Here is a 15,588-nt window from a genome sequence, read left to right as displayed (position 1 = left end):
CGTTTGGGGCGCCATTAACGGCCGTGCGCAAAGTTTAGCGCCTGGCGCTAATTATCGCCTCGGACAGCAAACTTGGCTTTTATCGCCCCTGGAGGTGATTGGTGCGCTAAATCTGGCGCTTTACACCTGTCTTAAGGCGCAAAGGCCGAAGAGCGAGGCGTTACCTCAGAGCGCTGGCGAAGCAAGGAAGGGCAAATCAAAATGAACCTGCAAAGTGCTGCTCAGTATTCAAAACTCCTTCACACAGCGTTGAATCTCTCCAGAAGTCTCTCTCTCTCTCTCTCTGAATGCATGGTGCAAAAATGTCACCGACAAAAAAAGGCAGGATGCGGTCGCCTTTAAATAGCGCTCCCCCAGTCCCTTTCTGATAGCAAAACACTCCCCTCAACCTGTCATTGCTAGTGGCAGGCGGTAAAGCAGGGGGCACTACTCGGCGCAGGAGATCGTGGCGGTAGTGTTTAGCGCCGCCGCAAAATGTCTAGTTAATTTCGCGAGCGGCGCAAACATCTCTGCGCCCGGGCGCTAGTTGCTTTGCGCCCCAATTGCCGCCCTCTTAAGGCGCTAACGGGAGGCGCAAACAACTGAATTTTTCCCCCATTACATCTAGTTCCCTCATCTAGATCATTAATATATATTGTGGATAACTGGGGTCCTAGCACCGATCCCTGCGGTACCCTACTAGTCACTGCCTGCCACTCGGAAAAAGACCCGTTTATTCCAACTCTTTGCTTCCTGTCTGCCAACCAGTTCTCTATCCAAGTCAGTACCTTGCCCCCAATCCCATGTGCTTTAACTTTGCACGCCAATCTCTTATGCGGGACCTTATTGAAAGCTTTCTGAAAGTCCAAATACACCACATCCACTGGTTCTCCCTTATCTATTCTACCAGTTACATCCTCAAAAAATTCCAGTTGATTAGTCAAGCATGATTTACCTTTTGTAAATCCATGTTGACTTTGTCCGATCCTGTCACTATTTTCCAAGTGCTCTGCTATTACATCTTTTATAATGGACTCTAGCATTTTCCCCACTACCGATGTCAGACCTACTGGTCTATAATTCCCCGTTTTCTGTCTAGCACCTTTTTTTGAATAGTGGGGTTACATTAGCTACCCTCCAATCCATGGGAACAATTCCTGAGTCTATAGAATTTTGGAAGATGACCAGCAATGCATCTACTATTTCTAGGGCCACTTCCTTAAGTATCCTAGGATGTAGATTATCAGGCCCTGGGGATTTATCGGCCTTCAATCCCGTCAATTTCCCTAACACCATTTCCCTACAAATACTGATTTCATTCAATTCCTCCCTCTCATTAGACCCTATGTTCCCCGACATCTCTGGAAGGTTATTTGTGTCCTCTTTTGTGAAGACAGAACGAAAGTATGTATTTAATTGGTCTGTCATTTCTTTGTTCCCCATTATAAATTCCCCTGAATCTGACTGCAAGGGACCTACACTTGACTTCACCAATCTTTTTCTCTTCACATAGCTATAGAAGCTTTTACAGTCAGTTTTTATGTTCCCTGAAAGCTTACTCTCATATTCTATTTCCCCCCTCTTAATTAATCCCTTTGTCCTCCTTTGCTGAATCCTAAACTGCTCCCTATCCTCAGGTTTGTTGCTTTTTCTGGCCAATTTATATGTCCTCTCCTTGGATCTTATGCTATCCCTAATTTCCCTTGTTAGCCATGGTTGAGGCACCTTTTTTGTTTTATTTTTATGCCAAACAGGGATGAACAAATTCTGTAGTTCATCCATGCGATCTTTCAATGTTTGCTATTGCCTATCCACCGTCAACCCTTTAAGTAACGTTCCCCAATCCATCCTAGCCAACTCGCGCCTCATACCATCGCAGTTTCCTTTATTTAAATTCAGGACCCTAGTCTCTGAGTCAACTACTTCACTCTCCATCTTAATGAAGAATTCTATCATATTATGATCGCTCTTCCCCAAGGGGCCTCGCACAACAACATGGCTAATTAATCCTTTCTCATTACATAATACCCAGTCTAAGATGGCCTGATCTCTAGTTGGTTCCTCGACATATTGGTCCAGGAAGCCATCCCGTATACCCTCTAGGAATTCCTCCTCCACAGTATTGTTACTAATTTGGTTAGCCCAATCTATATGTAGATTAAAGTCACCATGATAACCCAAGGTCCATTGGCAAATGAGAAGGTGGAGTAATGGTTTAGTCTCTACACAAAATGGTGTAGGTGGCAGCACTTCACCCATATGTTAACTCCACAGAAGCTGTATGTTTCCAGCACTTGCAGTTTTTTGTAATACTTGAGCTGTGCAGCTCTTGCCCAAACTGCAGGAGGAGTTGGTGCAGCTTTACCTATAAATGGCTCCTTTATCAGCTTCCATAGAGGTCTGAGACTCCGCAGGGACAGGGCTCGAGGCATCAGGGTCGGATTTGGTGCAACTGGAGCCTGGCTCAGTGTTGCTGGACATCTGGGGTACGACTGGCATCTGGAAACACAAATCAAATGCAGCAGCTCAGTGAACGCGTCAACACTTCTCAATAGAAACACAGAAAAATAGGAGCAGGAGTCGGCCATTCGGCCCTTCGAGCCTGCTCCGCCGTTCAATATGATCATGGCTGATCCTCTATCTCAATACCATATTCGCGCTCTCTCCCCATACCCCTTGATGCCTTTTGTGTCTAGAAATCGATCCATCTCCTTCTTAAATATATTCAGTGACTTGGCCTCCACAGCCTTCTGTGGTAAAGAATTCCACAGGTTCACCACCCTCTGAGTGAAGACATTTCTCCTCATCTCAGTCCTGAATGTCCTACCCCGTATCCTGAGACTGTGACCCCTCGTTCTAGACCCACAAGCCACGGGAACATAAGAACATAAGAAGTAGGAGCAGGAGTAGGCCATACGGCCCCTCGGGCCTGCTCCGCCATTCAATAGGATCATGGCTGATCCGAACCTAGACTCACGTCCACTTCCCTGCCCGCTCCCCGTAACCCCTAATTCCCTTCTTATGTTCTTATCAGCTAGGAAACTGTCTATCTCCGTTTTAAATTTATTTAATGTCACAGCTTCCACAGCTCTCTGAGGTAGCAAATTCCATAGATTTACTACCCTCTGAGTGAAGAAGTTTCTCCTCATCTCAGTTTTGAAACGGCAGCCCCTTATTCTAAGATTATGCCCCCTAGTTCTAGTCTCACCCATCAGTGGAAACATCCTCCCCGCATCCACCCGATCAAGCCCCCTCACAATCTTATATGTTTCGATAAGATCGCCTCTCATTCTTCTGAATTCCAATGAGTAGAGGCCCAACCTACTCAACCTTTCCTCATAAGTCAACCCCCTCATCTCCGGAATCAACCGAGTGAACCTTCTCTGAACTGCCTCGAGAGCAAGTATATCTTTTCTTAAATATGGAAACCAAAACTGTACGCAATATTCCAGGTGTGGCCTCACCAGTACCCTGTATAACTGAAGCAAGACTTCCCTGCTTTTATACTCCATCCCCTTTGCAATAAAAGCCAAGATTCCATTGGCCTTCCTGATCACCTGCTGTACCTGCATACTAACCTTCTGTGTTTCATGCACCAGGATCCCCAGATCCCTTTGTACTGTAGCACTTTGCAGTTTCTCTCCATTTAGATAATAACTTGCTCTTTGATTTTTTCTGCCGAAGTGCATAACCTCACACTTTCCAACATTATATTCCATCTGCCAAACTTCTGCCCACTCACCTAGCCTGTCTATGTCCTTTTGCAAGTTTTTTATGTCCTCCTCACTCACTGCTTTCCCTCCCATCTTTGTATCGTTGGCAAACTTGGATACGTTGTACTCGGTCCCCTTCTCCAAATCGTTAATATAGATTGTAAAGAGTTGGGGTCCCAGCACTGACCCCTGCGGAACACCACTAGTCATTGATTGCCAACCCGAGAATGAACCATTTATCCCAACTCTCTGTTTTCTGTTAGATAGCCAATCTTCCACCCATGCCAGTATATTACCCTCAATCCCGTGATTTTTTATCTTGTGCAGTAATCTTTTGTGTGGCACCTTGTCAAATGCCTTTTGGAAGTCCAAATACACCACATCCACTGGTTCCCCTTTATCCACCCTGTTTGTTACGTCCTCAAAGAATTCGAGCAAATTTGTCAAACATGACTTCCCCTTCATAAAACCATTATGACTCTGTCCGATTAAATTATGCTTATCCAAATGTCCTGTTACTGCTTCCTTAATAATGGACTCCAACATTTTACCAACCACAGATGTTAGGCTAACTGGTCTATAGTTTACAGACTTTTGTCTACCTCCCTTTTTAAATAAGGGCGTTACATTAGCAGTTTTCCAATCTGCTGGGACCTTTCCTGAATCCAGGGAGTTTTAGAAAATTACCACCAATGCATCCGCAATCCCTACTGCTACTTCTCTCAAGACCCTAGGATGTAAGCCATCAGGTCCAGGGGATTTATCCGCCTTCAGTCCCATTATCTTACCGAGTACCATCTCCTTAGTGATTTTAATCGTGTTTAGCTCCTCCCCCCCCATAGCCCCGTTTGTCCAGTGTTGGGATATTTTTAGTGTCCTCTACTGTAAAGACTGATACAAAATATTTGTTCAGCGTTTCTACCAACTCCATGTTCCCCACCACTAATTTCTCGGTCTCATCCTCTAAGGGACCAACATTCACTTTAGCCACCCTTTTTCTTTTTATATAACTGTAGAAGCTCTTGCTGTCTGTTTTTATATTTTTTGCTAGTTTACTTTCATAATCTATCTTCCCTTTCTTAATTAATCTTTTAGTTATTCTTTGCTGGCTTTTAAATGCTTCCCAATCTTCTATCCTCCCACTAGATTTGGCTACTTTATATGCCCTTGTTTTCAGTCGGATACTATCCTTTATTACTTTACTTAGCCACGGATGGCTGTCTTTTCTTTTACGTCCCTTTTTCCTCAGTGGAATATATTTTTCTTGAAAGTTGTGAAATATCTCCTTGAATGTACACCACTGCTCATGTACCGTCTTACACCTTAATCTATTTTCCCAGTCCACTTTAGTCAACTCTGCTCTCATACCCTCATAGTCTCCTTTATTTCAGCTTAGTACGCTGGTTTGAGATCCAACTCTCTCACCCTCCAACTGAATTTGGAATTCAACCATGTTATGGTCACTCATTCCAAGGGGATCCTTTACTAGGACATTTTTTATTAATCCTGTCTCATTACACAGGACCAGATCTAAGATTGCCTGCCCCCTGGTTGGTTCAGTAACATACTGCTCAAGGAACCCATCCCTAATGCACTCTATGAACTCTTCCTCAATGCTGCCCTGCCCAATTTGATTTGTCCCGTCAATATGAAATATAAATCTCCCATGATTATAGCTGTTCCCTTATTACAAGCCCCAACTATTTCCTGATTTATACTCCGACCAATAGAGTTGCAACTGTTAGGAGGCCTATAGACTACGCCCACTAGTGACTTTTTCCCCTTATTATTCCTTATCTCCACCCAAACCGTTTCACTATCCTGATCCTTTGAACCAATATCATTTCTCACTATTGCAGTGATTCCATCCTTTATTAACACAGCCATCCCACCTCCCTTACCTTCCTCCCTTTCATCCTCCCTGCATCCAGTCTGTCTAGCCCTGTCAGAATTTTAAACGTTTCCACGAGATCCCCTCTCATTCTTCTAAACTCTAGTGAATACAGGCCTAGTCGACCCAATCTCTCCTCATACGACAGTCCTGCCATCCCAGGAATCAGTCTGGTGAACCTTCGCTGCACTCCCTCTATGGCAAGTAGATCCTTTCTTAGGTAAGGAGACCAAAACTGCACACTGTACTCCAGGTGTGGTCTCAGCAAGGCCCTGTATAACTGTAGTAAGACATCCTTGCTCCTGTACTCAAATTTTCTTGCAATGAAGGCCAACATACCATTTGCCTTCCTAACTGATTGCTGCACCTGCATGTTTGCCTTCAGTGACTGGTGTACAAGGGCACCCAAGTCCCTTTGTACATCAACATTTCCCAATCTATCACCATTTAAATAATACTCTGCCTTTCTGTTTTTCCTACCGAAGTGGATAACTTCACACTTATCCACATTATACTGCAGCTGCCATGTATTTGCCCACTCACTCAACTTGTCTAAATCGCCTTGAAGCCTCTTTGCATCCTTCTCACAACTCACAATCCCACCTAGTTTTGTGTCGTCAGCAAACTTGGAAATATTACATTTGGTTCCCTCATCCAAATCATTGATATATATTGTGAATAGCTGGGGCCCAAGCACTGATCCCTGCGGTACCCCACTAGTCACCGCCGGCCACCCCGAAAAAGACCTATTTATTCCTACACTCTGGGCTGGATTTTGTTAATGGGGACGCTTTGGGGGCGGGACTGCTGGTTGTCAGGTTTCAGTCCTGCCCCCAACGACTTCCGGCCAACCCACGCTATTTTCCCTTGATTGACCTTGTTAAGGCCGCCCTGCAAGCTTAGGAAGCCAATTAAGGGAAAGCCGGTGACAGGACGTCAGCGTATGACGTTTCATCTGTCAAAAAAATGTTGACAGATGAATTGTCAGCATTTGACAGGGTGTGGAGATGCCGGAGTTGGACTGGGGTGGACAAATGTAAGAAGTCACACAACACCAGGTTATAGTCCAACAGCTTTATTTGAAATCACAAGCTTTCGGAGCGCTGCTCCTTCTTCAGGTGAAGTGGAGAAATGCATAAAGACACAGCTTATATAGTCAGAGAATCATGTCAGATGTTTACAGGTAACCTTTCCAACTGCCATTTATCACACCTCGGCAGAGAGATAATCACAGCAGTCAAAGGTGTGAATGGTGTCCAAACAGGTCAGTCAGGGAAACATTACATCAAAGAACAATGAGGTGGGGTCACAAGGGGTCAAATATTGCAGATGCTGGGGTCTGTATGAAAAACAAAAAAAGACAAAAAACATTTTTTTTGGCTGGAAATCACAGCAGGTCCGGCCGCATCTGTGTAGAGAGAACAAGCCAATGTCGACTCGAGTCTGGATGACCCTGCATCAGGTGGGGTTACATGTAGCGTGACATGAACCCAAGATCTCGGTTGAGGCCGTCCTCATGGGTGCGGGACTTGGCTATCAGTTTCTGCTCGACGATTTTGCGTTGTCGTGTGTCTCGAAGGCCACCTTGGAGAATGCTTACCCGAAGATCGGAGGCTGAATGTCCTTGACTGCTGAAGTGTTCCCCGACTGGGAGGGAACACTCCTGCCTGGTGATTGTTGCGCGGTGTCCGTTCATCCGTTGTCGCAGTGTCTGCATGGTCTCGCCGATGTACCATGCTCCGGGGCATCCTTTCCTGCAACGTATGAGGTAGAAAACGTTGGCCGAGTCACATGAGTATGTACCATGTACCTGGTGGGTGGTGTCCTCACGTGTGATGATGGTATCTGTGTTGATGATCTGGCATGTCTTGCAGAGGTTGCTGTGGCAGGGTTGTGTGGTGTCGTGGTCGCTGTTCTCCTGAAAGCTGGGTAATTTGCTGCGAACGATGGTCTGTTTGAGGTTAGGCGGCTGTTTGAAAGCGAGTAGTGGAGGCGTGGGGATGGCCTTAGCGAGGTGTTCGTCGTCATCGATGACATGTTGAAGGCTGCGAAGAACATGGCGTAGTTTCTCCGCTCCGGGGAAGTACTGGACGACGAAGGGTACTCTGTTGGTTGTGTCCCGTGTTTGTCTTCTGAGGAGGTCTATGCGATTTTTCGCTGTGGCCCGTCGGAACTGTCGATTGACGAGTCGAGCGTCATATCCCGTTCTTACAAGGGCGTCTTTCAGTGTCTGTAGGTGTCCATCGCGTTCCTCCTCGTCTGAGCAGATCCTGTGTATTCGCAGGGCTTGTCCATAGGGGATGGCTTCTTTAACGTGGTTAGGGTGGAAGCTGGAGAAATGAAGCATCGTGAGGTTGTCCGTGGGCTTGCGGTAGAGTGAAGTGCTGAGGTGTCCGTCTTTGATGGAGATTCGTGTGTCCAGGAATGAGACTGATTCTGAGGAGTAGTCCATGGTGAGTTTGATGGTGGGATGGAACTTGTTGATGTTATCGTGTAGTCTTTTCAGTGATTCTTCGCCGTGGGTCCATAGGAAGAAAATGTCGTCGATGTATCTGGTGTATAGCGTTGGTTGGAGATCCTGTGCAGCGAAGAAGTCTTGCTCGAACTTGTGCATGAAGATGTTTGCGCATTGGGGTGCGAATTTGGTCCCCATGGCTGTTCCGTGTGTTCGGGTAAAGAACTGGTTGTCGAAGGTGAAGACATTGTGGTCAAGGATGAAGCGGATGAGTTGTAGGATGGCGTCTGGAGATTGGCTGTTGTTGGTGTTGAGTACTGAGGCTGTCGCAGCGATGCCGTCATCGTGGGGGATACTGGTGTAGAGTGCCGAGACGTCCATCGTGGCGAGGAGTGTTCCTGGATCAACTGGTCCGTGGGTGCTGAGCTTCTGTAAGAAGTCTGTAGTGTCGCGACAGAAGCTGGGGGTTCCCTGTACGATGGGTTTCAGGATGCCCTCGACATATCCAGAGAGGTTCTCACACAGGGCTCCGTTGCCTGATGCGATAGGACGTCCAGGTGTGTTGGCTTTGTGTATCTTTGGGAGGCAGTAGAAGTCTCCCTGACTGACCTGTTTGGACACCATTCACACCTTTGACTGCTGTGATTATCTCTCTGCCGAGGTGTGATAAATGGCAGTTGGAAAGGTTACCTGTAAACATCTGACATGATTCTCTGACTATATAAGCTGTGTCTTTATGCATTTCTCCACTTCACCTGAAGAAGGAGCAGCGCTCCGAAAGCTTGTGATTTCAAATAAAGCTGTTGGACTTCAGTAAAGCTTTTGACAAAGTCCCGCATAGGAGACTGGTCAAGAAGGTAAGAGCCCATGGGATCCAGGGTGCCTTGGCGCGTTGGATCCTAAACTGGCTGAGTGGCAGGAGGCAGAGGGTGATGGTCGAAGGTTGCTTTTGTGACTGGAAGCCTGTGTCCAGTGGGGTACCTCAGGGATCGGTGCTGGGTCCCTTATTGTTTGTGATCTACATAAATGATTTGGATGAGAATGTAAAAGGTATGATCAGTAAGTTCGCAGATGACACGAAAATTGGTGGGGTGGTAAATTGCGAGGAGGAAAGCCTCCGGCTACAGGACGATATAAACGGGTTGGTCAGATGGGCGGAAAAGTGGCAAATGGAATTTAACCCTGAAAAGTGCGAGGTGATGCATTTTGGACGGACAAATAAGGCAAGGGAATACACAATGAGTGGTAGGACCCTAGGAAGTACAGAGGGTCAGAGGGACCTTGGTGTACATGTACATAGATCCCTGAAGGCAGCGGAGCAGGTAGATAAGGTGGTTAAAAAGGCATATGGGATACTTGCCTTCATTAGCCGAGGCATAGAATGTAAGAGCAGGGAGGTTATGATGGAGCTGTACAAAACGCTGGTGAGGCCACAGCTGGAGTACTGTGTGCAGTTCTGGTCGCCTCACTATAGGAAGGATGTGAGTGCTTTGGAGAGGGTGCAGAGAAGATTCACCAGGATGTTACCTGGGATGGAGCGCCTCAGCTATGAAGAGAGGCTGGACAGGCTGGAGTTGTTTTCCTTGGAGCAGAGAAGGCTGAGGGGGGACCTGATTGAGGTGTACAAAATAATGAGGGGCATAGATAGGGTAGATAAAGAGGAACTTTTCCCCTTAGTGGGGGGGTCAATAACAAGGGGGCATAGATTCCGGGTAAGGGGCAGGAGATTTAGAGGGGATTTGAGGAGGAACTTTTTCACCCAGAGGGTGGTTGGAATGTGGAACTCAATGCCTGAAAGGGTGGTGGAGGCAGGAACCCTCACAACATTCAAGAAGCATTTGGATGAGCACTTGAAATGCCATTGCATACAAGGCTATGGACCAAATGCTGGAAAATGGGATTAGACTGGACAGGGATGGATGGGCGGCGCAGACACGATGGGCCGAAGGGCCTCTTTCTGTGCTGTAAAACTCTATGACTCTATGACTATAACCTGGTGTTGTGTGACTTCTTACATTTGTCCACCCCAGTCCAACTCCGGCATCTCCACACCATGGCTACTATCGACACCACAAACTGCCGGCTCAAAGTGGAGAGGATCTCCAAGAAGATCGCGCATATCGACACAGACATCAAGTTTCTGCAGAGATGCAAGAAAGCAGACAAGATCCCGAAAGGACTACAGATCACTAACCCACTCAAGTCGACCTACAACACAGACTACGCTGAGAGACTCTGCCGTCGTACCTCTCGCACACTCCTCAACCATCTCGTACACCAGCTCTACAGCAGACGCCACAACCTCGAAACCGAGATGGAGTCCATGTTCTCAGCCTGTGCTCAGGACGCAGCAGACCAGCTACGAGACACCGCCAAACAAACAAGGCAACGGAACTACGCTACCTACATGCACACCAAGAACAGGAAGCTTGAGAAACTTGGCATCACCAGCAGCAGCAACCAAGCCTCCCCCGGTACCACGGTTGAAACCACAGGGAAATCCATCGTCAACCTGTCCGACCACACCCTTCAACCAGACGAAATTGAAGTTCTCAGCCGAGGGCTCAATTTCTGCCCCACCACCAAAATGGACCCCATCGGTCTCGCGGCAGACACAGAGGAATTCATCAGGAGAATGAGGCTCCGGGAATTCTTCCACAAAACCCAAGATGTCAGCAGCGAACCCAATGAGACAATCAATGATCCGGAACAGCAGACAGAGGGATCCGCAGTGCAGCAACCGAAGAAGAAAGAGTCAAATTGGACCCCTCCGGAGGGTCGCTGCCCTAAGCTTGACATGTATGCTCAAGCTGTCAGGAGATGCATCAACGCCAGATTCATCAGCCGCACTCACAAGACAGTCCAGAATGTCACCCGAGCACAACGCAACGCCATCCACGCTCTCAAGACCAACCGCAACATCGTCATCAAACCAGCAGACAAAGGAGGTGCCATCGTCATACAGAACAGAACGGACTATTGCAAAGAAGTATACCGACAACTGGACAACCAGGAACACTACAGACAGTTACCCGCAGATCCGACCAAAGAACACACCCGCCAACTCAACAGACTGATCAAAACCTTCGATCCAGACCTTCAAAGCATCCTACATGCTCTCATCCCACGTACTCCCCGCGTGGGAGACTTCTACTGCCTCCCAAAGATACACAAAGCCAACACACCTGGACGTCCTATCACATCAGGCAACGGAACCCTGTGTGAGAACCTCTCTGGATATGTCGAGGGCATCCTGAAACCCATCATACAGGGAACCCCCAGCTTCTGTCGCGACACTACAGACTTCTTACAGAAGCTCAGCACCCACGGACCAGTTGAACCAGGAACACTCCTCGCCACGATGGACGTCTCGGCACTCTACACCAGTATCCCCCACGATGACGGCATCGCTGCGACAGCCTCAGTACTCAACACCAACAACAGCCAATCTCCAGACGCCATCCTACAACTCATCCGCTTCATCCTTGACCACAATGTCTTCACCTTCGACAACCAGTTCTTTACCCAAACACACGGAACAGCCATGGGGACCAAATTCGCACCCCAATACGCAAACATCTTCATGCACAAGTTCGAGCAAGACTTCTTCGCTGCACAGGATCTCCAACCAACGCTATACACCAGATACATAGACGACATTTTCTTCCTATGGATCCACGGCGAAGAATCACTGAAAAGACTACACGATAACATCAATAAGTTCCATCCCACCATCAAACTCACCATGGACTACTCCTCAGAATCAGTCTCATTCCTGGACACACGAATCTCCATCAAAGACGGACACCTCAGCACTTCACTCTACCGCAAGCCCACGGACAACCTCATGATGCTTCACTTCTCCAGCTTCCACCCTAACCACGTTAAAGAAGCCATCCCCTATGGACAAGCCCTGCGAATACACAGGATCTGCTCAGACGAGGAGGAACGCGATGGACACCTACAGACACTGAAAGACGCCCTTGTAAGAACGGGATATGACGCTCGACTCGTCGATCGACAGTTCCGACGGGCCACAGCGAAAAATCGCATAGACCTCCTCAGAAGACAAACACGGGACACAACCAACAGAGTACCCTTCGTCGTCCAGTACTTCCCCGGAGCGGAGAAACTACGCCATGTTCTTCGCAGCCTTCAACATGTCATCGATGACGACGAACACCTCGCTAAGGCCATCCCCACGCCTCCACTACTCGCTTTCAAACAGCCGCCTAACCTCAAACAGACCATCGTTCGCAGCAAATTACCCAGCTTTCAGGAGAACAGCGACCACGACACCACACAACCCTGCCACAGCAACCTCTGCAAGACATGCCAGATCATCAACACAGATACCATCATCACACGTGAGGACACCACCCACCAGGTACATGGTACATACTCATGTGACTCGGCCAACGTTTTCTACCTCATACGTTGCAGGAAAGGATGCCCCGGAGCATGGTACATCGGCGAGACCATGCAGACACTGCGACAACGTATGAACGGACACTGCGCAACAATCACCAGGCAGGAGTGTTCCCTCCCAGTCGGGGAACACTTCAGCAGTCAAGGACATTCAGCCTCCGATCTTCGGGTAAGCATTCTCCAAGGTGGCCTTCGAGACACACGACAACGCAAAATTGTCGAGCAGAAACTGATAGCCAAGTTCCGCACCCATGAGGACGGCCTCAACCGAGATCTTGGGTTCATGTCACGCTACATGTAACCCCACCTGATGCAGGGTCATCCAGACTCGAGTCGACATTGGCTTGTTCTCTCTACACAGATGCGGCCGGACCTGCTGTGATTTCCAGCCAAAAAAAATGTTTTTTGTCTGTTTTTTTGTTTTTCATACAGACCCCAGCATCTGCAATATTTGACCCCTTGTGACCCCACCTCATTGTTCTTTGATGTAATGTTTCCCTGACTGACCTGTTTGGACACCATTCACACCTTTGACTGCTGTGATTATCTCTCTGCCGAGGTGTGATAAATGGCAGTTGGAAAAGTTACCTGTAAACATCTGACATGATTCTCTGACTATATAAGCTGTGTCTTTATGCATTTCTCCACTTCACCTGAAGAAGGAGCAGCGCTCCGAAAGCTTGTGATTTCAAATAAAGCTGTTGGACTATAACCTGGTGTTGTGTGACTTCTAGCATTTGACAGCTTAGAGAAGCACTGACAATCTCTGTTCTATGGTGAGCCCTTGTACTGAAGGCTCACCAAAACCTATTTCCTCAGCAGAATGCAGCAGCCATTCTGTCATCTCTGCCATTGAGATGAGGCACCTCCGGATCCCCAAGGGTTGAAACCTGTAGGAAGAAGCAAAGGTAAGTAAACTTTTTCTAACACTTTACACTCACCTCTCATACTTACCTCTCCACACTTGCACCCATCACTCACCTCCACAGCGGACTTTTCGATCCCTCTCACCCCCGCAGACCCACTGCTCGCCTCGCTGACCCTGGCAGGGTTTTCCGATGTCGGGAAGCCCGCAATTGCAGGGGTAAAATGGGGATAGGCCTCAAAACTGCCTATTAACTACCTGTCAACAGGCGGTTAATTGGCTGTAATCCCCAACCCGCCTGGAGGAGATGGGTCCCTGCGCGAGTCGGGAAGGTGGCACGGAGGCAGGTTGGGAGCGGGATCGGTACCCGTTCCCAGTTTCTGCCATTTTCTCGGCAGCTCCGCCTCCATACCTGCCTCCCCAGGGCTGGGAAAATTCCTCCCTCTGTTTCCTGTCTGTTAACCAATTTTCAATCCATCCCATGTGCTTTAATTCTGCACACTAACCTCTTATGTGGGACTTTATCAAAGGCCTTCTGAAAATCCAAATACACCACATCCACTGGTTCTCCCTTATCTATTCTACCAGTTACATCCTCAAAAAACTCCAGTAGCTTTGTCAAACACGATTTCCCTTTCATAAATCCATGTTGACTTTGTCTAATCCTGTTGATATTTTCTAAGTGTCCTCTTATTGCATCCTTTATAATAGACTCTATCATTTTCCCTACTACTGATGTTAGGCTAATGGAAAATTCCAACAAGGGACCACCTCACTCACAGCTTCACCAGCTGCTGCATACACGTCAACTCAGTTCATCAGGCCAGCAACTTCAGTCTCCAGACCCATGTTTAACCATGGGGCTGCCCCTGCCCCATTATTCCCAAGTCCCGATTTCTCTGCCTCATTATTCCCAAGTCTTGATTTCTCTGCCTCATTATTCCCAAGTCCCAGTTTCTCTGCCCCATTATTCCCAAGTCCCAATTTCTCTGCCTCATTATTCCCAAGTCCTGGTTTCCCTGCCCCATTATTCCCAAGTCCCAGTTTCCCTGCCCCATTATTCCCAAGTCCTGGTTTCCCTGCCCCATTATTCCCAAGTCCCAGTTTCCCTGCCCCATTATTCCCAAGTCCTGGTTTCCCTGCCCCATTATTCCCAAGTCCCAGTTTCCCTGCCCCACTATTCCCAAGTCCCAATTTCCTTGCCCCATTATTCCCAAGTCCCCAGCCTCAGGTCTCCCTAACCCATCACTCCTAAGTCCCCAGTCCCGGATGATGGAGCCATATTACAGGTTGGGTATCATCTCAGAGATAAAAGGTTAAACTGTGAGGCCAGGTTGCACACACTGGGCTTGTATCCCTCGAGTATAGAAGATTAAGGGGTGATCTAATCGAGGTATTTAAGATGATTAAAGGGTTCGATAGGGTAGAGAGAAACTATTTCCTCTGGTTGGAGGGGGGTGGGGGAGTCCAGAACAAGGGGGCATAACCTTAAAATTAGAGCCCGGCCATCCAGAGGTGACGTCAGGAAGCACTTCTTCACACAAAGGGCAGTGGAAATCTGGAACTCTCTCCCCCAAAAAGGCTGTTGAGGCGAGGGGGGTCAACTGAAAATTTCAAAGCTGAGATTGATAAGATTTTTGTTGGGTAAGGGTATCGAGGGTTACAGAATCTAGGCGGGTAAATGGAGTTAAGACACAGATCAGCCATGATCTAATTGAATGGTGGAACAGGCTTCAGGGGCTGAATGGTCTCCTCCTGTTCCTATTGTTTACAAAGCAGGATAGTTTGAGAGGGGAACTGTGGGAGAGTACAGAATGCCAAGTGAAGCCGAAAACTCCTCTGCTGGACATGAAATATCTGAAGCCCAGGCTCCTGACAAGTACCAGACAACTGAACCTTCTTTAATGTTATTACTTCTTTTTGTTTGTACCTGCTAATACCGCGGGAGTATTGGAGTATTGACCCTTACTGGGTACAGACTGGGGTACGCAGCACCCAGTGGTACTTTGCTCAATTGCTTATTCATTGTGTGATTCTGGACAGTGAATTTCAGCTATTTCACCAGAGAGTGTTTCACAACTGACCCCGATCCTGTCCTCACCAGTGTCTATTCATCTTCACTTCTGGACTGAGCGCCCTGGCTGATTTTTCCCCTCCCCAGCCCGGTGACTCCGAGACAAATTGTAGCAATCCTCCATCAGCGCAGACGGGGAATAGAACCATGGACATTCCTAGTTTAATCGGCTGATCCAATTTT

General features: G+C 47.8%; 1 protein-coding gene across 1 annotated transcript in view; it reads right to left on the bottom strand.

Moving 5' to 3' along the window:
• The window catches only part of pknox1.1 (pbx/knotted 1 homeobox 1.1), an 84,371-nt gene that overhangs the window by 46,633 nt on the left and 22,150 nt on the right, over positions 1–15,588 (bottom strand). The window contains exon 2 of the mRNA XM_086007345.1: positions 2,345–2,478. Coding sequence (XP_085863471.1) covers positions 2,345–2,478 — 134 coding nt within the window. The remainder of the gene's footprint in view (positions 1–2,344; positions 2,479–15,588) is intronic.

This window comes from Somniosus microcephalus, chromosome 14 (genome assembly GCF_052327205.1).
Source record: "Somniosus microcephalus isolate GS21.2 chromosome 14, FLI_Smic_1.0, whole genome shotgun sequence".
Lineage (NCBI taxonomy): Eukaryota > Metazoa > Chordata > Chondrichthyes > Squaliformes > Somniosidae > Somniosus > Somniosus microcephalus.
This window is presented reverse-complemented; position numbering and strand designations above follow the sequence as displayed.